The sequence below is a fragment of the Pagrus major genome, chromosome 11 (genome assembly GCF_040436345.1).
Source record: "Pagrus major chromosome 11, Pma_NU_1.0".
Lineage (NCBI taxonomy): Eukaryota > Metazoa > Chordata > Actinopteri > Spariformes > Sparidae > Pagrus > Pagrus major.
Window position 1 is genome coordinate 16,337,296 of NC_133225.1, and position 24,540 is coordinate 16,361,835.

The 24,540-nt window shown below is 40.0% G+C and overlaps 1 protein-coding gene across 3 annotated transcripts; it reads right to left on the bottom strand.

Annotated features, from left to right (window-relative positions):
- Positions 1-135: 135 nt before the first annotated feature.
- Positions 136-24,540, bottom strand: zfr2 (zinc finger RNA binding protein 2). 3 transcript variants are annotated; one of them, XM_073476077.1, is made up of 19 exons: positions 24,456-24,540; positions 20,613-20,868; positions 20,275-20,392; positions 18,996-19,223; positions 17,774-18,108; positions 17,327-17,515; positions 16,822-17,062; positions 15,796-15,983; positions 13,939-14,058; positions 12,554-12,699; positions 11,842-11,968; positions 11,532-11,743; positions 10,778-10,946; positions 9,390-9,564; positions 6,473-6,561; positions 5,321-5,416; positions 4,337-4,448; positions 3,089-3,186; positions 136-2,683 (listed from the first exon to the last, which is right to left on the bottom strand). In XM_073476077.1, exons 1-19 carry the CDS (start codon positions 24,506-24,508, stop codon positions 2,510-2,512), a joined length of 3,126 nt encoding a protein of 1,041 aa, XP_073332178.1. In that variant the 5' UTR covers positions 24,509-24,540; the 3' UTR covers positions 136-2,509. The 3 variants fall into 3 exon arrangements, with proteins under 3 accessions (XP_073332178.1, XP_073332177.1, XP_073332176.1); XM_073476076.1 differs by having other exon boundaries at positions 2,430-2,683; positions 12,536-12,699; positions 20,628-20,868; positions 24,456-24,532; XM_073476075.1 differs by having other exon boundaries at positions 2,430-2,683; positions 12,536-12,699; positions 24,456-24,532.

Sequence of the window (24,540 nt, forward strand, 5' to 3'; positions counted from 1 at the left end):
TCATATTTCATGAAGCTACGCAAGAGGTGACGCTGTTCTGTGACTTCTTGTCTTTATCACCACAGAAACAAGTGTCGAAATGTGTTGATGTGTGTTTTTGCAGTGATGCAGACAAAAACAGCCCAGGAGACAAAGTGGCTTAAAAGTGTTTTAATATCTCCCCTTAATTTTAGGCAACACTACAAAGACATTCAAATAATAGGACAGCAACGTTCACACTTTCTGTTTAAACAATACAAAAAAGATTGCAACATCCTTCAGAAATAAAATAAGCCATACTTATATGATGCTCTTCTTGGTAAATGAAGAAAAAAAATCGAACTAAAGACTGCACGATAATTCTCTCACATCAACTTTTAAGCCAAAAGAGTTGTGCAACTGTCCCTTCCCTGTCCTACATCTTTGTGAAATAAGATCATTAGACAACTCATAAATGTTCCCGTACTCAGTCTTCTGTAACATACAACATGATGCAGGCACAAGGAAGAAAGTCAAAGGACTGCTTGATCATTACAGTAGATATTCAGTCGTAGTTTTCGGACTTAAGCTTCTCTTCTCTTCTGCTAACCATACTCTGGAAGAAAAAAGATTACTAGGCATATTATTTTAATGATAAAATTATGGCTGCATACAATAACATTATCTTTTCTTAAGTGCTTCATTCCCTCAGCATGCTACAGACTGTGCAACATAATCATCTCTCTCTCTCTCTCTCTCTCTCTTCAGAGACACATTTACTCTCCAGTGTGACCTCCACAGAAAACCTCAGGGGGGACGCTGCCCACAGCAGAGCTCCTCTGTCTCTGTATGTTTCTCACAAAATCCTAAATGATGTATTTTCAAAAGGTTAAGCTATTGTTGTCTGGCCTTGTTGTAAAGGTGGGATGCAGGGCGTCTGGATTTCACAACTGAATCGACTTTTCGCTCGTTTCAAATTGTGTACAAAGGAAATGTTGAAACAGCCTGACGGGAGACTTCAGAGGATCGAAGATGGCATGAAGAGTTCAGCCACTTCCGTTAGCTCAACATAGTCACACTATTTCATCACTAATGTGTCATCTTAGGCACAATGAACATCACAGTACTGCATGTATGTTGATCCTAAACCATGTTAGTCTTCTCTGAGGTTGTTCAGGCATTAACATCCGTTCTCAGTGATCCGTCACAACTCGACAGCTCTAAGTCTGTCAGCTCACGCCTGACTCACCCGCCTGTTCTACGTGTAAACAAACATGTGCATCACTGGGATGAACGGACACAATATTTTTACGCAAAGAAGAAAGACCTTAATGTATAACATTTGCCTAGTTTGCAAGTCTTCCCAAATAATGAAAATGTTCATAGGCCGCGTTCCACAAAGATTATAGAGTTTCTCATAACTCACTCGCGTTTTTTAAGGGAGTCTGACGAATTTCTCCATGGGCAACAAGGAAGTAGACTTTATCAGTTACTGTTTACTGCAGTTGTAAAATTTGACATGTTTTACCATTAATAAAAAGTTGTCTTCTCTCATATAAGTGTGTTCAAACAGCTGTTAAATGTTGGCAAGAAAGACAGAAACTGACTCTTTTTACAAGAAAAGAAACAACTTAATGTGTCACATTTAATGCCGAATTTACAAGAAGGCCCAAATAATTATGATTTTTTCATAGCCTGCATTTCACAGTTTATAAAGTCTCTCCTAACTTAACAACTCACAAAAATTAGTGATTTTTTAAGGGAATCTGAGGACTTTCTACATAGACATACTGACATAGGTCACATGCGACCCTGATCAGCTCTCAAATGTGTCGCGTGTGTTCACACCTGTACTCAGAGCTGTCTACTTGTGATCACATCTCTCAGGCAGGATGTTAATACCAGCTCCAGACAGCCTCACTGATCAGTTTCACACTCATCTTTTTTTTGTTGTTTTCTTTTTAAACACAGACTGAAAAAAACATTTCAGTTTACACATGTCATGCACCAACGTTAGTTCAGTGAGTCCGGACTCAAGAGTCGGATGGTCAAACTGAACTGTCCTGAAGAGCAGCACAGTTCAGACTCTTTTGGAAATAAAGCTTAAGGTGCTGATGATTTAACTGGAGGCTTTGACATCAAAGAAAGCAATTTAACTGTACTTGACGGTGGTGTTTTAACTATAGTGAATAAACAGGGAGGGGTGGTCAGTAGTTAGTGTGCAATTAAATGGAAATGGAATGACTCAATCAGTAATTTTCATGATTTTTTTTACTGAGCCAATTTTCTCTGCACACTTTAAAAGACACTAAATCTGCAGGAAGTAACTATACGGAGGAAGGAATTTCAGTACGGATACTCAAACGTCAGCTTGAGTAACAGCTCCTCCAACACATTATTCCTCTTAATTCAAGGGTAACATGTACAGTCAGTTATATTCATATATGTATAGCTGCGTGTTAAGATTGTTTTCAAGATAAGAAAAGGTTTAAAGTTGTGACATTCTACCAGTCTCTAAACTAGCAAACGCCTCCCGCTCTGGAGGCAGAGGTCAACCACTCTCTGCTTCTTCCTTCTTGTCTTTTTTGCCCTCCCCCTCCCCTTCGCCCGTCTCGCTGCCATCCCGTCGACGTTTGCGGTTGCGAGCGCTGGCCTTGGACGCCGGCAGGGACTCCATGCCCAGAACCTTGTGGATCTGACGGAAAGCGAGCAGCCGCAGGGCATGCTGGGGACAAAGAAAACAGGAGATAGAAATATAGGTTTGTTTAGTGGGAGGCATCTTTTTTTAGATAAATTGTTTTGACAACTCAATGCTGCAGAGGCACACAGGAAAGAAGGGGGGAGAGAAGGGGGTATGTGATGACTACTAGCTTCACTGTGGCAAATGTTATTTTGAAAGTCTTCCTTTTTCGTCCTCTGACCGTTGCTTTGGACGTCCAAATTAAGCAAATACTAAACATGCTTGAAATGAAATTTACATGGTTTTCATTGAGCAGCCATTTCATCTTCCTGGATGCTGTTGGTGACACAAAACTCCAGCACCAAGCTCTTTAGGCCTTTTTTCTGTCTTTACACACAGTTTACCACCTTCCAGCCAATCAGGATCAGTCTAAATAGTCTGTATGGGTACCTGTGCGCTGGCAGTTATGTCCTCTCTGGCTTGAGGCACGAGGGTTTCCAAAGCATCTGTTGGCTCTTTCTCACAGGGGTCCATTAACCCTGGTCCATCTGAGTGAAGCGAGGAGAAACCAGTTAGAAATGGAAATGTGATAGAAGCCTTCTTAATTAGAGAATCTGTCTGCTTTCAAAGATCGACTTTGATAGTTGGTTTTGTAGCACCAGTAAAAGTTATTCCCAAAATAAAAAATGACATGAAACAAACTATTTTGTGAGAAGATCTCTCCAGTCACAAGGGAGGAAATCTCCCCCATGGCGTTATGCACAAAAGGCATGAAACAGTTTGCCAGCTGATCCTACAGGGAGGCAGCTGCTGCAACACTACACAGTGAGACTCTTTACACCAGGTGTGAGAGCAGTGCATAAGTGGTGCGTATGTGCCATATTATATATATATATATATATATATATATATATATATATATATATATGTGTGTGTATATATGTATATATATATATATATATATATTATATATATGTGTATATATATGTATATGTGTATATGTATATGTGTATATATGTATATATATATATATAATACTTTATACATGACTCTGACAGTTTACAGGAAATGACTCAAGCTGGCAGTCTGATCTTGAGAGTTTGCTGTTTTTTCTTGATTCCTTTTATCTGCATCCTTTGACAATAGCTGACAAAAGAGACTGAACTAGCCAACTAAAGATGACAGAACATTGAGTAACTTTATCCCTTATGCAGTTACTCTGTAGATGTTAACTTACACAACACAATCTGAAAAGTTTCACAGCACTGTTGGGTCCAAAACTGAAGACACAATCCCAAAAACGAAATCTCACCGTCTTGTTTTGACCTGTGACTCACAAAGCCCTACACACTACATGCGCCGCAGCCGCAGCAAGTTAAAAGATACCTTCCGCTGCACTCTGATCCACATACACAACGTTCTTTTAAAACATAACCATCTTTTTCAGTTTCATTACTAACACACCGTTCTTATTCTTTATATTTACAAATGTTTTCGTTTTGAAACACATTTTTGTTGTTTTATTTGTTATTGTGTAATACACTTTGAACTGCTTTTGTATAAAACTGTGCTATAGGAATACAAATTTAGTTTAAAAGTTGCTGTATGAGCATGTGGCACTCATCAGCTGGAGAGATTTTCTGATCTTTTGAAATTATCAAAGTATTCACATCTCATTAACATGTTTGTTTGTCTAACCTGGTAGCAGGATGCCGGTGGAGATGCACTCCAGGACTCTGCGCATGGCTTCTCCTGGGCTGAGCGGGCCTGCGGCACTGCTGATCACCTTCTCCACCAGCAGCTCCATCGCCTGGAGGGAGAGACACACAGAGGAAACAGACATTGAAATGAAAGAAGAGACTCCAAAAGTCCCTTTATAGGTCCTTCTCTACCTTTCCATGTCTTGACTCTATAAAACACCTGCTCAAGACATTAAGTGTGTGTTAGGGCTTGTGTTCACAAAGCTTTTTTTTTTCTCAACACCAGTGTCTTTTTAAAAGTGCTCCGAATAAGGAGCAAGCGTCTGCGCCGCCCAGAGAAAAGGGACAGTGCCCAGAGTTTTATGTACGAGTGCTACGACTTCTTTGTGCGGCCACTCCGAGTGCTTCGAGTTGAAAATCTCTCAACTTTTCAGAAAGGAGCTGTTGACGTCACCATCACTCTTTTTATTTTTCATTGCTTAGGGGATAATATTGACGGTATTTTTGTCTCCTACAGATCATGTCATGCACCCACATCCTCCTTGCTCTGATGTCCCTATGTCAAATAAAAAACAAACAGATCGTAAACCACAAAGGGACAGTGTCAATCATACAGTGGCAGTTGTCAAAATATTGTTGTCATAGAGACAAGACGCACATGCAGTGTTTTTCTTGCAGAGCACAAACGCTTCATCCCAGTGCTCCTGGGTGCCCAGCCAGCCCTTTTCTGCCCAAATAACATTCTGTGGACACGGGCCCTTAGTCACCTCCTCCCATAAGATACAAACTTTGAATGCAAGTAAATATACTGTTATGTAACTGTTCTCACAGGCGGCACCAGTAGAGACAGACATGTGATAAAAAGAGGACGGAAATTTACAACAAACTTTAGTTAAAAGGTAAAATCAGAGATGACAGAATATTTATGAGACAGCAAAAATAGAATATGAAAAAGCATAACACACAGTTTAAAGTGACTTACCCATCCAGGCATCTTCCCCCAGGTGGGAACCCGCTGACATAAATCTCTGAGCACCCGAATGACGATCACACAGGACTGCAGCCCGTTGGCACGAGCCTTCAGAAGTCATGAAAAAAACCACCAAAAAAAAAAAACCCACATCAATCAACAAGAAAGGGACTTTTATTTCAGATGAACTGGACTTCTGACTGGTGACTTCTATTCAAAACTACAGACCATGTTTTGTGAGTAAAAACCTTAATAAATGAAGAGGAGCTGATCGCACACTCTTTCCTAAACTGCAGATTGTTGAAATCCTAAATCACAACAACGACTTAAATCAAACCTACTGGGAATTTGTGGTTATTTTTTGGGGGCATTTGTGGCGTTTCTTAAAAACTATGAAATTTGCACTCTTTTTATTTGTTTGTTTGAAAACTGCAACACTGATAAGAAATAATTTTTTTTACAGAAACTTCGATAAAGATAAATGTAAATTTTTCTCATTGTGGTGATTTCTGCTGATAGTGAAACATTTCTGTTATAAGACTTCCTCCATAGTTAGAACAAAACATGACAAAACAAGCAGCCTCATAAGAAATCACAAAAACAGGCATAGCTACTGGTGGGTTTTCTTTGGTAAAGCCACAGAGACAGCAGGATTTGACGTAATATCCGGGTACACATGAAAACCTAATTGTAGTACTTAAAAACAAAATCCCACCTCCTGTTTTTAGCTTAAAAGGAAGTGAGTTAATTTCCCACGCTCCAATACTTCTGCAAAATAATACATTTTTAAATAATAAATCATACACCTCAACACCTCCACACAAATAATCGACTTTTAAGGACATTTTGACGTGTTGTACAGGATTGTTCATCGGCTTAATCGGACACTTAAATGGAACTGCAGTTTAACTGAGCAGTGTAAATAATAACACGCGTGATTTTCTTGCTATGAGTCAAAATAAGTCAACCAAAGTCAAAATGGTCGCTGTAAAAGAGATCAATGTCCTGTCACCACACATTTCTGAATGGACTGAAAAAGTTAGCAGGTAGGTAGTTACCGCTACCATTAATGAATTTAATTCATGCCAGTTTTGTACAAGAAGGTATTGTAAGATGGTAAACCCCAACCCAAAGACAAAACAGAAGCTCTTCTGATGAGTTTACCTGAAACCATTTGGCGTGGCGGAGAGCAGCCAGGTACTCAAGACATTTCTTCTTATTCAGAAGATCTGGAGGGTCCTTCTCAGCCACATCTGGTGGAGATAACATGCACTAGCTCATGACTTACAGTCAAACTAATGCAAAACCAAAATGATGACTGCAGTATATAGTAAGTGTTGTCACTGTTGACGTAGATGCTGATAATATAAAAACATTGGTCGTTCATGTTTGTCTCGTGTGACCAGGCATTTCCTTAAAACCATAAATACTCTTTGGCTTGTTTCAGTTTGTTTGGGAGAAAAATAGTGACGAGATGATTTGAGAGAAAAGTCAAGCATTGACCAACAAATGAGGAAGATTTAAGTGTTTGGAAAAAATAGCAAAATAACGCAGAACAATCACCAGTGTGTTCTTCAGAGTGGAAGGCACATGCAAAAAGGAAGGAAATCCAAGGCAGTCAGAGAAAGGAGTTTATATTATAATTATATTATATTGTGTAATATTTTGTAAATGTGATGCCTGACCCATTGGATTTAATAGTGACTTAAAATTTGGACGCCATTATCATCTGCCTGATGACGTGTTTCTCTACAGACACATTTTGACTTGTCAAACATTGGTGTAACGAATAAATTAATAACGTTGACATTACATTTAGGTGCATCATAGTCTCACATAGCCAGACCTTGCTAGCCTGGAGGTTGTTGTTGATGTTTCATGTAGCAATGGGGGTTTTGAAAAAGGGGGAAATAGGTGCCCAATTGCATACTTTATACCAACAGTCTACATCCGGCAAGTCAGACTAAGTGCGTCAGTGCAGAGGCAGCAGCACTGAGCATGCTGGTTCACTGACGTGGCTTACTGACGGACACTTAAACTGGAACAAAGAAATTGTTTTCCTGCTATGGCAAGTCAAAATGTATTCTGCTTTGAGGCTTAATCTAGCTTGATGACGACAATAAAACAGTCTTTAATGGGCCTGTTCTTTTCCTTACTACACTCTTTTCCTTCATTCTAATAGAGTTTCATCAATCTCAACACGTCTAAAAAATGTTGTAACCTTTCTTCTACTTCAGGATCTCGTCATTCAGTCCTGTCGTTTCCACATCATTGTTATTTAGAAAAATGTGGCTTTCTTCACACCACTATGAAGTTAAGCCATATATAAAGATTTTTTAGGCTGTGCACATTAACTTTAACTGGTCACATTTAGAATTTTCCTTTAATAAACTTAAACTCTGAATGTTGTGGATTTCCTCTTTTTTGCATTTGACTTTGCACAGAAGCCAACTTTTGGTCATTTAACAACTGAAACATGAATTTATCCCTTTAGAAATGTTCTCACTTCATACCAAACTTTTTCAAATCAGCCCTGCTTTGCACTGATAGTGATGGTTTCATAGGCATTAAAGGCACAAGAGCAGCAGTACTTCATGCCTTCATATTCTAAATGTAATATCAACATCAGTGAGTTAGGTGAAGACCTTTTTAACAACATGACACAGGCCAAGGTTAACTTAGTTAGTCGTATTAAAAACTGGAGAATACAGGATAATGTTTGTGTGGGATTTAGATGTTAATGAAACAGTAATCATTTTTTAAGTCAAATTTACAAAAATAACACATGACAGGTTCGTCCAAATCATTCAGTGTGGTCACTGAATACTGCAATGATGTAATATTTCACAAGATCAGACGTGGGGCTTTCCACACTTCTACTTCACTGGAACTGCAGCAACAACAGAGGACATTAGCTTTCTTACAGGGGAAATATGTAACAAAAAACAAAGCCACTTTTTTGAAGTCTACACTACCATACCACTTAGAATCAAAGACTCATATTTATCAAGCCTCTTAGAGTTGGGAGTTTTCATTTAGCATCAACTGAGCCCCTCTGATGAGAGGCTTTTCCTCCTCTGAAAAGCTTAATAAGCATGGGTAGTGTTTTGGTTCCTTTAATTGTTCTATTCATAGTGGTATGTGTACAAGTGTGGTCTTCAGATTAACCATTGGCTTGCCTAGGTCTGCTGATACAGAATTTGGGGAACTGATCAACAAACCCAAACAAAATTTTAAAAAAATAAAAGACAAAGGTCACAGAAAACATTTCTACCATGTTTTCCAAATGGGAAGAAACACATTTGAATACTGACAGTTCTTGGAGCAGGCGGAGGAGTGTTTGCAAAACAATGATCCTGGAAAGTACCTTCTTTGTTGAATGGTGGGGGAAGTCATGACAATGAATGTACTAATGTCATCTTATTATTATTATTGAAATACTGATCATTGTGAGGCGATAAAGTGACACTCCAACACCTTGTCAGTGATAATGCCACGTTATGATGTAGGGATGAAAGATGAGGGAATGGGAAGTCGCTGGACCTCAAAATCCCCTCCTCAGGTTTCATGGCCAAAATGCAACAGGAAGCAAAAATACTGAATTCTAAAAATAGTATATTTGTACAAATAGTGTAACCATTTGATGCATTTTCATCCCTGGGCATTATCTGAACACTGATCCATTATTATAGTTTCTCAAAGATTTTATCTGAGCATGTGTTCACCAGATAAACACACACCCTCATGGCACAGAAAGGTCGGAGAGCCCGGCTTTTGATTCCCATGTTGTGGAAAAGAAATAAAGGGGACCAGTATAACTGCAAAAAATGGGGGAAATGAAAAGAGTGGGACAAATGAATGCGTGAGTTAATTCTTATTTTAGGGGTTAAAGAAAAAAAACTTGAATGTGGGCTTGGTTAAAAGTCCCACCTCTCATTTTTTTGTAATCTTAGCCTAAAATTTAGGCTGCTACTGGGTGGAAGGCTGGAGCAAGGGATATAAATATATATATAGATATAAGTGTATTACACACATTGCTTACATTTGGTTGTCTGGTACTGAAAGCTTTGGCTTCTCTAACCTTTCTCAGCCGCTTTTCCTCCTGCCTGCTTGTCCTTCTCAGCAGCAGTGTCCTCCCTCATCAGCGGCGAGGTGAGAGAAATGGTCACCTGCATTTTGGGCTCCTTGCTTGAAAATATCACGATGTTCGCCTCCTCGGGGTGAGCCTGCACCTCATACTGATCTTCAGAAAATGTCTGCCGGTTAAAAGGACACTTGGGATTACTCACTACAGAGGAGGAGGGGTGAAGGGGCAAAGAATAGCCTTGTTTGGCAAAGGTTACAGGGTGATACTGTTATGTTTTTAATCCCTGGGTTATACAATTTGTTTTCTCGAGGCAGTTCCCAGTTATTTAAACAGGGTCGGTGACTTTACAATAAATATATTTCTCAACAATTTATTATCTCTTTAACTGTAAGCAATCGGCCAGTTTAAGAAGAAAAGCCCCATCTCACTCTGTAGGATTCAGGTGTCATAACCAGGCAGTGAATCTAAAGATCAGTCAAAAGCACCTTTAATGAAACACTCATTACAGCTAAAGCAGGAGCAAGGAAGAGTGCGGAATTACAACACATCACAACGTTGTATTTGGTGTGAATCCTCCGTCGTGTAAGCCTTAAATGGAAATGTCAGCAAATTAAACAAATCACAAGTTTTTTTTCTTTAGGCTAAAGGCACTTCACTCATTTGTGAACATGAAAAAAATCTCTCCCAAAGCTAGAAACCACACAGCACTCGTGTAACCTAATAGAATTTACAGCCTAGAAGACCTCTAAAAATATTAAAATTTTTAAAAAAAACATACTAAACTGATTTACAGGGCCAGGGCTGTCCGTTCTGAACCACCAACCATGTGTTCAAAGCTTAAATGGGATTTTAATCATTATTATATGTGTGGAGGACAAAAGGCTGTGTTGTTTCTTGCTGTAGAGAACAGCTGTACATGTTCACTCTTAATAAATAAGCTGCTCTAGCACATGAGAAAACCCCATCTAGGATGAAGTGATTCTGAAGTGGAATTTTCTGTGTTTTATGCCAAATTCTTTGGGATCTAAAACAAAAGTATCAAAAGTGAAACTTCTCCTTCCCAGTCTATTAGTAACATAACAATAAAATCTTCCCTCAGTATCCAGCTCTTATGACACAAGTCATAAGGCAGTGGATTACTAGAATAGTTCTCTTTTTTAAATTCTACTGTATCTGACCACCATTTAACAAACCACTGACAAAAAACTGGCAAAGGGAGACTTCCTCCTGCCATTTTTTTGCCAACAGTTTGTTTGCATGATCCCATACTCATGATAAACTTAAAGCATTTCAGTGTTGTGAAGTTTACCACAATTCTTCCGTCCCACAGCCTCCAAAAATGTCCTAAATTAACAGTCTGTTAGTTTAGTCTGTTTTCTTACCTCCAGTTCCTTGGGCAGCTGCTTAGCAATGTTCTTCAGTAAAGAGATGGTGGGTTTCTTAGCAGTCAGCAGGATGAGCTCAACATTTCTGTCCCCACGAAGCAGCAGGCCTTTGGCCAGGATGCCCACCCTCATCACACCTTTCAGCATCCGTGCTGCGTTCTCAGTACTGACAAGAGAGAAGGACAGTAACGAGATAAAGACCCGCAGGACTGATTTTACAAACAGTTCAGCCAGTTAAAGGGGTTTCTTTTGCAGTAACTTAATGGATCACAAACATAATTAATATTCTATTACATGTTTTTACATGTCCATAAATCTGTAGCTCTTGTGTATGTATATTTATTTCATATTTATTGCCTGTATTTTTGGTATTGTTGATGTTGTAAAATATACTGGTTTTAAATTAAGCTTCTACATGTTAATATACTATTTTAAATTAATATCCTACATGCTGATATACAGTTTTAAACTGAAGCTTCTACGTGCTAATATACTGTTATTAAATTAAGCTTCTTTCAATCTATCTATCTATGCATTTTGAACCTACTCGGCAATAAAAACACCAAGATTTTATCCACGTGTCAAAAACCTACAAACACAGGCAAATGATATCTTTTGTACTCTGTGTTGCTCTTTTTCTTAGGCCAGAATAATAAAAGTGCTTTTAGGCTTCAGCTACCTTAATACTTGTTTTACTAACATGAACGGAGAAAAATGTCAGAGGTCACTTGTATTTTTTATTTTTTTTTACCCTTTTTCTTCTTCTCCTTCAGTAACAGCAGTAGTAACACTGGATACTGGTGTCTCCTTATCCAGCAGTGTGTCTGACACCAGTTTGAGGGCTCTCTCTGAGTGGGAGACAATCCTCTGAACAGCCTGCAGCTCTTCTTCGACTGGGTAAATAGTGGAGTGTTTAGCCATGATGTGACGGTCATCAGGAGAGTCTGGCCGACGCACACACGTCTTGAGGGAGAGAGGGGAAAAAGTGATTGGTCACACTTGGAATTAAGTCTCATTAAAAGCTATTTTTTGTTTAAAGGAACTGCAATTGCGACACTCACCAGTAGAGGGGGTACTGGCATACCAGGGCGGCTCATCAGCGGTGGAGGAGCCATCCTGCGTCTCTGTTCACCCCAGTACATCTGCTCCTCCTCCATCCTCCTCCAGTACATGTCCTCTTCATATCGCCTGCAGGAGAGGAGGCGGTTTTTTAATGTCTGTCATTAAAAGTAAATTATTCCCACAGGGGGATGCTATGGCTGCTATTAAAAGTACACAGTTGTCCATAAAAAAAACCCTTTACCAAAACACTTACTGTAATCTACAGTGGATCATATAAAATAATTATTACAGAGAGATTTTATGTCAAAAGCACTGTGTTAATTAAAGATAATCCAGAGATACAAAATGTGCATTTCCTCCTGCAAGCGAACAAATACAGCACATGACTGGCAGGTCAAAAACTCCCCGAATCAGCCCCAGTACAGTTTTTCTGATAAAAACCTTACATCTAATTTGAATAATTTAAGGCTTTCCTCTGGCTGTTGACTGTATTTTATGACAGCTCAGTGTCAGAAAGAGTCAAGAAAACAGAAAAAGAGTCGATAAAAATAATGACAATTTTCCCTTTTGAAATGCGTTACACTAACAGTCAGCTGTTCAACTGTATGAATACATTTTTTTTAATCTGTTCTGTGCCAACCAAGGAAACTTGCAAACGTAACATCAAAGTAGGAACAAGTTTAGGTTACTAACTTTGGCCATGAGTCTGACCTCATCTCCATGTGCCAGCGCTGCTCATCGTCTCTCTGCCGCTTCAGCACCGCCTTCTGCTTCTGCTTCTTCAGCTTGCTCTCCTGCAGCTTCCTGGCCCGGTTACTGGGCTTGATCTCCACAGGAAGCTCTGGGTTCACTTTTTTCTACAGAGAGGAGGCAGAACAAATGTAAGGGGGATGTAACGAGCATGTAATGAAAGTCAGTGCATATTCTAGGCCACATTAGTGCAGATAAAACTTTTAATCATTTTTCCATTTGGGCTTCCATTGACACAGCAGAATGACAAACCTTTAGAGAAAAAAAAACAAGTCTTTCTCGCCTCAGCTGTGGAGTTTACAATACAATTATATTCAGTGTTACTCACCAAAACTCATTCTCTGTAACCTTGAGGTCGAACAAAGGTGTCGTGCGCATTTCCTTTCTCATTAAACTAATAAAGCAGATTTTTTAAAATGTATTTTAAATCCAGCATCATTAACATCTATCCTGACTTACTGATCACAAAGCAAAGTACAAGTCTAACCGCTCTATATTTTCCAGACATTGTTTACATCCATGTTTACTAACTTGCAGTTCTCTTCCTCTATGCGTTTGCTGGCTAATTGCTGTATATCTCTGCATGTAACTGCCACCCATTGACCAGTGGAATAGTGTAAAACTGTTGGTTGGTCCAAAAGGGACTAACAATTTCAAATACAGCTCCAAAGCACTACTAGAGGTTTGTTTGGTGCCCCTAAAACTTTATTAGGCATGCTTGATATGGATTTTTTTCAGCCAATACTGATAACTATCTGCTTCTTATGTCCTTTTGTATTTTACAAAAATAGTTCCAAACACATAGTTCATGCACACCTGGGGGTTAGAAAGGCTAAGATGTAATGGGAAAAGATGGATGATTAAGTATTCAACACCTGCATGCTCTCCCCAGGGGCAGCAGTTTGACGTCATTAGTGTAACAAGTGTGCTTCTTCTTCTTTGCTACTGTATTGCAGTGTGTAAATGCTGCGCTTGTTAAGTTACTGAAAGCAATTCACTTTGTATTATCAACTGTTTTTATCAGCTATAATTTCACTGATACATATAGATAGTCGATAAAATAAATTTCCCAATTACCCAATAATCGGTCCGATATATATTGTGCATCCATACTCTTTTTGATTGCTCAAATTGCTTTTTGGCATCAATACAGTCAATCACACCATATGGGTGTCGTCATTAACATATTTCAAAGCAATTAGTAAATGCCCATGCAATCATGTGCAAGCAAATTAAAGCTGTAATCTTAAATAGCAAAAATTGTATTTATCTCACCCCCTTTCATTACGTCTCTGTGGATAACCATCCAGACAGTAATGAACTCAGTGATGCTCCAGCCCTCTTACCTTGTACTGGAGTCTGTGCCTTCTTCCTTTCAGGTGCATGTCTTTAGCGTTTGGGTCGTTGAAGCTGCACTCACACAGTTTACAGTGGAATCGAATCACCTTGCCGTCAACATTACGGACCTGCAACAGACAGGAGACTTCAGGTAAACAACACCATGCAGGACAATAAACGTAACATAAGTACTATTTCACCCTTTCTGACTGCCGGACGCAGTGTTTATCACTGGATATCTTCTGTCACGGGCAGGTTGAGTTTTCATATCAACAAAGTCATGTTTGACCTTGGATGATCCCTAGCCAGGTATAACTACCAGTGTCACCCGGACGATCAGTCCCTTATCATCTTCTCACTTCCGCAGGTCAACTGCTGTAGCAGCATTGAGTTGAATCACCTAACGCTAAATAAGTTTACTGAGAGCTTGTCGGCAGTCATTCAGGGTTCAGAACCGTGGTTACATTCGTAACCTACGTTTTATCTTATGCTCTTATAAGAGATACTCTTTAATTGTGTTAAAAGGACACAAAACATTTGACATAAAATTTCAACATATCTTTGAATCATCAAGGATTTCTGAAGCTTGATCAAAAACTAGATGAGTGGATCTAATGCAAATTCCGAGGTATATGCTAAATTTGTTGAGACCAATCTATGTGTAAGTTCTTTAGAAATTACAACCACAAAACATCTTCTCTGTTGTGATTCTCTATACCATGGACGAGGGAAGTAAGGGTGCGGAAGGTCGCTGCAGCGTCCCTTAAAGTGAAACTCTCGCCAAAATGCAACCTAGGCTTTTTTTGTGAAGGAACCCGAGTCAAATCTTCGTGTAAAAGCATAATGGTTCTGCTCACCGCCGTCCTGCCAGTCGAGAAGCGTCTATCCCCAAGTGCGACGTGACATGGAGGAGAATAAAGGTGGAAAGCTCCTAAAGCTTAGTTCCATATAAATGCACAGATAATTAAACTAAATTATTTTAATTTAAATTAAATTAAATTAAATTAAATTAAATTAAATTAAATTCGCTTCTCGACTGGCAGGACGGCGGTGAGCGAAACAAGCTACTGCTAGCGTGAGTTGTTCAAAAACCTTGTTTTGAGTAAACTCTGTGTACACAAACAATGTTCTCAATGCTCGTGTTCATGTGTAGAGACCCTGGTGATACTATGAGCAAAGTTTCATGTTGTGTCCAGTCTTCTTAGTGTTTTAAAAATAGCGATTTAAATGCTACCGTAAAGTTGCCCCTAGCACGCCATTGAAAATGATTCTGACCCGAAAACGAAAATACAGTAAATCTTAAAAGTGGCTTTTTCGTCGTAATTATGCTTTTACACAAAGGTTTGACTTGGGTTCCTTCACAAAAAAATCCTAGGTTGCATTTTGGCAAGAGTTTCACTTTAACAATCGGGTATAATTAATAACCATCAGTTTTTCAAAAAGCTTTTACTGGGATTTACATGTGTAGCACACCAGAATTTGCAGCAGGAAAGAGGTTTAACCTTGTTTTGCATCTGCTTCTTATCAAGATGTATTAGTCTATAATACTTCACACTAAATGACGCATCTTGTGGCCACTCGGAGCTTTCCTATCAAAGACGTCAGGGCACTGATCACACTATCAGAAAGACAGAATTTAATCCAGCCAGCTACAGTACATAAGCAACTAGAATTAATGTTGCAGATGACTGTGAACAGTAAAGACCTCTGAACAAAGTCGATAAAAATGAAACCGTTTCAAAAATAATATTGTACCATTTTTATTTTAGAATGTGCTTTAATTATCTTATTTGCATATTAACCTACATGTATCAATCCATGTATGTATCCAATCATGACCATTTTTCTTCTCATTTCCTGCTTACCTCCTCTACGTAGTCATGTCCCACCGGCTGGATATCTCCATGGCCTCCAGCTCTGTCACTGTCCTCATTGTCACTCAGAGACTCCATCTTCTGAGCTGACTGTTGCATGGGCTCCTCCACCTTGGCAGCCACCACCACTGCCGCTGCTGCTGTCACTGCAGCTGCTGGAACACTGGCAGGCTTATTGGCTATGCGGCAGACAAGATATTACAGATTAGAGAGTTAATTTAAGGAAGGCTACATGCCCATTTGTTTGGGGAAAAAAAACTCCAAAACATCCATTTCTAATCTGGCTCTACTCGGTTTGACTCGGCACGGTAGCCTGGCCCGGCCGGGATTTGCATTTCCATCACAACTGAGCTACCTGCTTGAAGGTGTGTCTTAAACCAATGACGTGCTTGTCCCAATCCCTGCACTACTATCAAAGAATCCCCGCTAACAAAGTGGCTCTAATTCAGCTACAGACACGTTTCATTTACTATAACTTCTTCAAAATAAAAGCCCCCCGTTATTTAGTCATTTACAAGCTTCTGTTATGAAGCAGCATCACCCTTTTTTTTTCACTAGTAGCTAGAAAAATAATTTTACAACTGATACTGACATTTGAATGAATTATTATTGTATCTTCGTAGTATAACACTGACTATTAAATAAAACATAAAAATAAAGTGTTGTAAGCCATTTTATTGCCATGTTACTGAGATGTCTTGGTGAATTTCAGCATTAACGCAGTGTATACTGGTATTTCCGGGACTCTTATTGTGAAATGCAAAAACAGTAGTAGTCTGTCTGTAACGCTCTGCAATTGACATGTGAGCAGAATAAAAAAGTTTGCTCGATTCCCGTCCCTGGCCAATTGATTGGTGCATCGCTACGTTTTTTTTTATTTTTACATCAGAGTAAGTGTGTGTTGTGCAGCTGTATTGCAGAGATATACATTAATATCAGATGGCAGTGGAGCAGTAGTTATGTGATATTAAACAGGTCCGATGATAGACATCTCAAATCATCTACATAACAACTTACAAATGACAGTTATTTTAGCAGGAGCTGCTTTCTTGACGGGTGCTGTTGTTTTGGCCATGGTGTTCACAGCCACCTGTTTGGGTGTCGCAGTGGGAGTTGAAGTGGTTGAGACGGAGGCAGGAGTGGACGTGGATGCTGGAGGTTTCCCAGCTGTCGAGGTGGTGATAACTGCTGCCGAATTCACCAACACTGGCTCGGTGGAAGGTATAGGTTTGCCCAGCTTGGTGTGAAGTTTCACCACCTTTCCGTGGTTGACAAAGAGACACAGCGGGAGATACGAACATTTAAGACAGCTGATACTTAATCCCATCCCAAATCCCTAGGGCAGGTCTTGTTCCAACCCTTGGCAGCTCAGATAGAATGTCACATGAGAACACCACGGTCATGTCCGATCACGAAAGCATGTTGCATCAATACCTTCTTCAGCTGCCTATGTTTTCTTAAATAACAACAAATCTGGAAACACGTGAAGACAAAGAAAAAAAAGCATCACAGCTGTGCTTACCTTCTGGTGTTTGGCCCCACGGATATGGGCAGCGTAGGCGTCCACTCCGGTGCAGGAGACGTCGCATAACTCACAGCGTAACTGAGTCTGGACCCCTCTGGGCCCGTTGCTGGCCCCTGTCTGTCCCCCTGATTTAAGGGCTGCCTCCTTCTTCTTATGCTTCTGGCCCTCAAGGTGCTCCCGATACGTCTGAGGCAGTAAATCAAACCAGTCAGCAAGATGAGTCTTCCAAATGCACTTATAGACATAGTCGTACTTGTTACTTTTTCATGCTTTTTCTTTTGTTGGTGAACTAACTCGATATAAAAAAATAAGACAACTGTTGATAATTAATGACGTTAAGCAGCAGGAAAACAACATAACATATTTTATCATCAACATCAAAACATGTACCCTGGTCTTAAATGTTAATAATACTAACAAAAAAAAATTATTGTAAACTCCTACCTGAGGGCCTGCACAGCTGATCTTGCAGATATCACAATAATGTAGCTGGGGCTGCTTGGGAGGCCCTTTGGGCTTCTGCAGCTTGTTCTGGTGAAATGTTGGCTTTTTGTAGGTGTTTACAGCCGGAGCTGTCACCATGTTGCTGCCCGAGTTGCTCCAGGAAGAGCTCGTCAGCTGTTTGGGTGGTGGCTGGATGGGGGGTTGGGGCTGCTGTGGCTGCTGTGGCTGTTGAGGTGGAGGCTGCGGCTGAGTAAGAGTCTGCTGGGCCGGCTGGTAGTAGGAGGGGGCAGATGTGGAGGTGTAGCCAGTTGAATCATAATTGGAGTAACTAATGCCTGAGGGTGAGAGAGCAGAGAGAAGAGAGTGACGACAGAGAACTTTAAAGAGAAGAAAAGCATAAAAGATTTGGGTCAAACATGAACGGCCAGCAGTCATACAAGCAATAAGATGCACTTAAAGACCAAGGAGGACAAATACAATCCCAAAATCCTCTTCGGCAAGTGACGTAACGAGAAACTTAAGCTTCAGCTTCTATTTAGCAAGGTATCAATGTTTTACATACACCTGTCAACCACTTGGAATTACTTAATTCCTCATCCACCATAAAACCCCTTCACTCTATCACTTCTTTGCTGAACATAAAATCTAAAGCTTCACAGTTCATTTTAACTGACTCAACACTATCAGAAATATTCTATTTTTGAAATCTTCTCAAAAGCACTCCCTAAATGTTCAGACTGGATGACAAAATTAAATATCACAATATTTTTGACCAAATAGGCCCTACTTCTCTAAACATTGTAGGGATGACTAATGGTAGTTTCACAAAATATTAAGATGATGATATTTTTGATAAATAATCATCAGTAATGTGGAGACAATGACTAAGTGGGTAAAGAGAAGTATTAAAGCAAGTAGAACAGTCTGGTTACATCCCTTTACTGTAATGCAGCCTTTAAAACCAAGAAAAGACAACACTTATGCCATATCCCGATATCTAAAATCTCAGACGATATAAAGTCTCATATCATAATAACGATATATATCGTATATATTCCCCAGCCATGCTTGCAGGGGTTCTCTATTGGGTTTACTATATATGTATACACAATACATTTACATGACTATGCATATACTGTATCTATTTTAATATGTATATCCAGCGTCTTGTGCTCAAATATTTCCTTTGGGATGAAAAAGGTTCCATCTTGTCTTATGTTACCCGAGTAGGTGGTGGCTGAAACAGTGGAGCCGAAGGAGGAGCCGAGGGTGTACGATGAAATGGGTGTGGGTGGCTGCTGGACACTGGTGGACACTGGGTAGATGTTGTAGCTGGTGGACACTGCGCTGGAGGGGGCCAGAGGCTTCAGGGCCGTTACCTGCCGCTGGGGAGGAGGCGGCTGACTGTACACAGTGGTGGGGGCTGGACTGTAAGCACTCTTTACTCCTACTGAAACAGAAAAGAGAGGAGGGAGTTTAAGGAAGGAGGGGAAGGGCATTAGAGTGAGGAGGGCAAAAGAGATATGAAACATCCATCACATCCTCGGGGACTGCCTGTCAGGGTTTTTTGGCAGGGCAGGAAGGATCCTCATTACACGAGCAGCAGACACATTCCAGACGTGGCATATTACCATTATTTACCTCACGCCCAAGTGTGAGGTAAATAATACCAAAACTGATGACTGACAAAACCCCAGCAGGGCTGAAGTGTGAGTATTGGTGTTTCACACTGTTAATTAGATCTGAAACACTTGTTATATGACTGTCAAAAAATAATTTTCGCAAACTGATATGGACTGTATTCAAAATCTTGGGACTCTTGAGAAACTGCAACATTTCTTAAGCGATGCACTGTGACCTGTAATGTGCATTACTGCCTGATTGACAACATATACAAACTGCTAACCTTTTCATTTGGTACTCTGCTGGCATTCAGTCTTTTTTCTACTTCTGCTCTCTCGCTTGACCACACAATCTCTACACACAGCACACACATGTGGTTGATTATTACAAAAAGGAAACAAGCTTTGCTTAAGAAAAAGCTGTAGGCAGCGTTTTCACTCCACCTTTCAGTATTGGATCAGTGTGCTGTACCTCAGCAGAAGGGTAATTAAAATCAGGATGTCTCTTGGTACCATCCACAACTTTTGATAATGGAAACACAAAAATAACCGTTCTAAGGGGTAACGAACTGAACTGTACCGCTTGGTGGAAACGGTAACACCTGTCAACAGGCTAGCCTAAAAAACCTGACTATCAGTTTAGAATGTTCTTTATTGTCAATACAATACACTATAAAATAGTACTCCAGAGTACTTGGTGGACAACTTCAAAAGAGACACCAAAATAGACAGATTTCATGCAAACATTACTTCGAAACACCTATAAAAAGATTTGTTGTGTGAAATCAGTGGAGTTCCCCTTTGATGTTGAATAATCACTGCGCTCTCAAAGTGATGAAACTTTGGACACAACATAAGAGTAAAAATAAAGTGACTCACCAGTCTGGTAATAGTTCTCTGTGGCTGTCCTCTGAGCCGAAGCTATACTCGTCTGGTAGTACTGTTTGTTGTCGTAGGTAGTCACAGCCACAGCAGGGCGTCCATAGCTGTAGTTGTCCTGTTGGTGTTTAGAACAGAGTATTTAATCCAACTGTCAAACAGCATATTTGAGTACATAATTGCAGCAAGATTTTTTTTTAAAGAGCACAAATATCAGTGTCTAAAATCCACATCTCATGACCCAAAACAAAAAGCCATTACACAACATACAACATGAGCACACCATGCTATAAGAAAATAAGCAGCAGAAATCATAAAGGAAGCAGAAAGAGACTGACCGTGTCCGAGTATACCTGGTACGTCTGTGGGGTGGTAGTGGGCTGTGGGGGAGCTGGGGGGTCTGGCTGCCTGTAGGCGTAGTCAGGCGGAGCCTGGTGGCTCTGATAGGCAGGGTAAGTGGCAGAGACCACAGGCCGGGCGGCCTGGACTGGAGCTGGAGAGTAGGACGCAGTCACTGCATGAGCTACAGCTGGAGCCTGCTGGACACTGTAACTTGCTGTAGAGGGATGGGAGTAGGCCGGGGGAGGCTGGGTACTGACGGAGAGGAGAGGGAGGGGACATTAAGTGAAGTGAGAAGGTTAACTTCAAAACTGCTTTCAGAGGATTTCTTAGCCAACGACATTACATTTCAGGAAAGTGTCTACTTGAGGCTTTGCATAATAATTCTTCCAACAATAGTTTAATTGCTCTCCAGAATTTTTCAATCCACACTCACTTAGTAGTAAACAAAACTTCCTTCAAATAAAGGAGTTAAAGAAATCATAGAATTCATAGTCTGGACACCATGGATATCTGTACAAAATGTCATGTATATTCATCAAATACTTCAGTCTAGACCGAAGTGGTGGACCAAACGACTGACCGAATGACTAAACAACCAGCAGACAGACACTACCATCCATGTAGCTGTGCTGGTAGCATGGCTACTGACATACACTAAAAACAGGGAGGCAAATTAAATGCAAGATGTCAAAACCAAATCAAGATTAATTAATTAATTGTGGAACAACAAATTGTGATCACTAATATAACATGATTGACTGAGCCTGCCTGCATTGACCTGGTTAATCTCTTCATCAGCATACAGTGAAATACAGAAAGGACGACTCCACAGCAGCCTAGCTGTTAGCATGGTTTGGAATGCAGACAGCCTCTATTGCTGGCAACGACATCATCTAACTGATGCTATCAGAATCTATATTAAGCTTTCAGTGCGGATAGACAAGAAAACGAAGGCTACAATTAAATGACACCTTAATTTCGTAGAGAACATAGAGTCAGTATGCTTTAAGAGAAGGGCTGCACAATTAATGGAAATGTTATTGAAATCACATTATGACCAAGCACGAAGCTGCGATTTTTTGACAAAAGTAAAACGTGTGACAAAACACCATTGTCATGAGCAACTCTAGGGCTGTACAGATGGCCTTGCCTATATATCTTGTTCTCCAGATGTAAGAAGACATATGTACAGACCACAACAAATGTCACATCAACGTTTTAATAGTTTTTTCAAAAAACAGTGAAAAACAGTGAAAAATCGTGAATTATATTGCAATCGTAGTCAAAATCTGTCAATATATATTTTTTTTTTACCGTATTATGCAGCCCTATGTGAGATTAATCATAACAACCTTTTATCTTTAATTATCATATCTTTTATCTTGGATCCAGTGCAAATACGAAAACAGTTGCACAACAGAATTTAAACAGGAAACTGTGTTTGTAACATAACAAGTGTGACAAAGTAGGGATCTGAGGTTTGACTTTAGCGATTGTCCATTGAGTAGCTGAATCATTCCTCGAAGTGCCTGCAATGACATTATCTCATACTAGTGGGAAAGAATTTCCAAGATTAAATAAATTAGATTATGCAAGCGCCACATGCCACACAGTGAATCACTTCTGAACAAGTCTCATATCAGCCGTTTCACCGAAAATGAACAGGAAAACAAATCAATAAGTTTGGTTGATAACGCTTCTGTTGACCTACTTGTCTGCTCTGACCCATCCCTCCAACAAAAACTGCTAACAGAACGCCTCAGTCAGTGTTAAAGTTTTGGAAAATGGATGCCTGTGCTTTCATAACACTGAACACAAGCACTGATACACACTTACTGCCTATTAAATGGCTCAGAGTTAAGGAGTACAGATAGGACCAGGCGATGTGACTATACAAACCGTTAGACAATATAAATTACTTAGATTTTGTTGTTGTCGAAGAAAAATTATCCAAAATGTATATGTAAATGGGGGACTGCAACCTTCGATATGAAGGTTCAGACTGTCTAATTCGTATGCTTGTCAGAAGAGCCATAAACACCTCCTCTTTATGACATTGTGTTCAATGCAGATTTGTTGCATCTAGGCTAGAGGGGATGAGGATTAGTAAACAGACTGAAGCCTGTGATGTTGGGAATCCGTTTCCTGGAATCAGAGCTATAATAAATACATCCAATGTTTCTTTATTCATCAGCTATGCTGTTTATGCCACTGTATCTATCCATTTAATATCTCTGGATGTGTGAAGTCAATGTGGAAAATTCTGCAAGAAATGAGCAGAGCTGCTTTAGGCTCGAGCACGACCTATACATGATTTTTTTTTGGTTTGATGCAGACACTGAAATTAGGGAATAAGAAATTCTGATATCAGCCGATATGTTCTGCAGTGATCCCCCAGTGAGGTTATCAAACACGTAGGTAGTATATTTTACAGTTTAACAATAGACTTTGTGGTCTAAAATGACATCAGTGCACTGAAACAGTAAGCTTTACTGGGAATTTGATAATAAGAAATTACTCCAGCATCTTTTTCTGCATTATGACCATGACAAGTTTTCATCTAGGCGCACACCAGACAACATATACACCGATACTGATTTACCTGTTATATCATCCAACCAATCTATCGGCTGGGCACTACTTTAGACATTACTGTGTTTTTTTGTTAGTTTGCTTTTTGTTTTGTTTTAAATTGCATTTTTGTTTCAAAGTTGTGAAGTACATTGATTTCACACGTCTTCACTTTGCTGAATTGGCCATTCATGTCATGTCATTCTATCTATAACAATTTGATCCACTGATTCTTCCAGAAAATATACTATATAGCAATGCATGTTGATTTCAAAATATTAAACTACATGTATAGTCGTGGGATTTTAACCCCATCGTCCATACCTCACTTGAGATAACCATGAACTTAGTGAGCATCTCATGAAGACTAAAAACTTGCTGTACTTCTGCAGCTCAAGCACAGTGACATGAGGCTGTATGTTTTTATGTTTAATCAAGGATTAGGATTAGGACACAGGTGAATTAAAATCAGGGGAAGTACAGACTTTGTTGAATAACCTCAGGGGAAACGTGCAGAGATAAGCACATCAACAAAAGCACTATGAGGTGCAGAGAGAACAGCCCACTCCTGTTTGTCAGGTTTGTTGGCTTGACTTCAGTCCAACACATACCAAAACGACGGGATACCTTCCCAGTAAACTAACCGCAGTTAATGATGATAATTACATGATGTGCAAATTATATCAGATTACCTGTCAAAGGTAGAGATGTACTGGTGACCGCTGTTACTGTTCTACCTTCAAGTAGTATCAGTGTAAACTTTCCTTTCCAGCAGCATGTTGCTATTAACATACAATCATAAGTAATGTACTGTTTGTGAGACACCGTCACCGGATCTTCGGCAGAGCTGGACCGAGGCTAGCCCTCTTAATCCTAAACACCGGCCAAAATCTCACCCGACACAGCTGCAGCCAGCTCTGTTCACTTAACCAGCTGCGTGACACTTGACACACTCTATAACTGTCGCTTTGTTTGAAGTTAAAGTCTACCAAGTATTAAAGAGTTTAACCATCAATTCTACCTTCCCGGCCGATGATGGATGTACCGGGTTCACCCTCCGTCAAACAGCGTGTCGGCCTGCAAACTCAGCTAGCTAACTTGCTAACGTAAGCTAACCGAACTAGCGGGTCAAGCTAGCCGTGTAGCCTGTCTCTCCTCCGCCACGCAGCGAAATCCCACCAGTGACTGTTTCTCCATCGACAAACACCAGCCGCTGACGAATTCACCTCAAAAGGCATGCTGACACCAACCTGCATCACTTCAATTACCTGTATTGTGGACCGGCACCATGTGTGAAGCCGAAATAATTGCTTGCAGCCATCTTGGCATCTCCAGTACAGTACAGTACTGGCA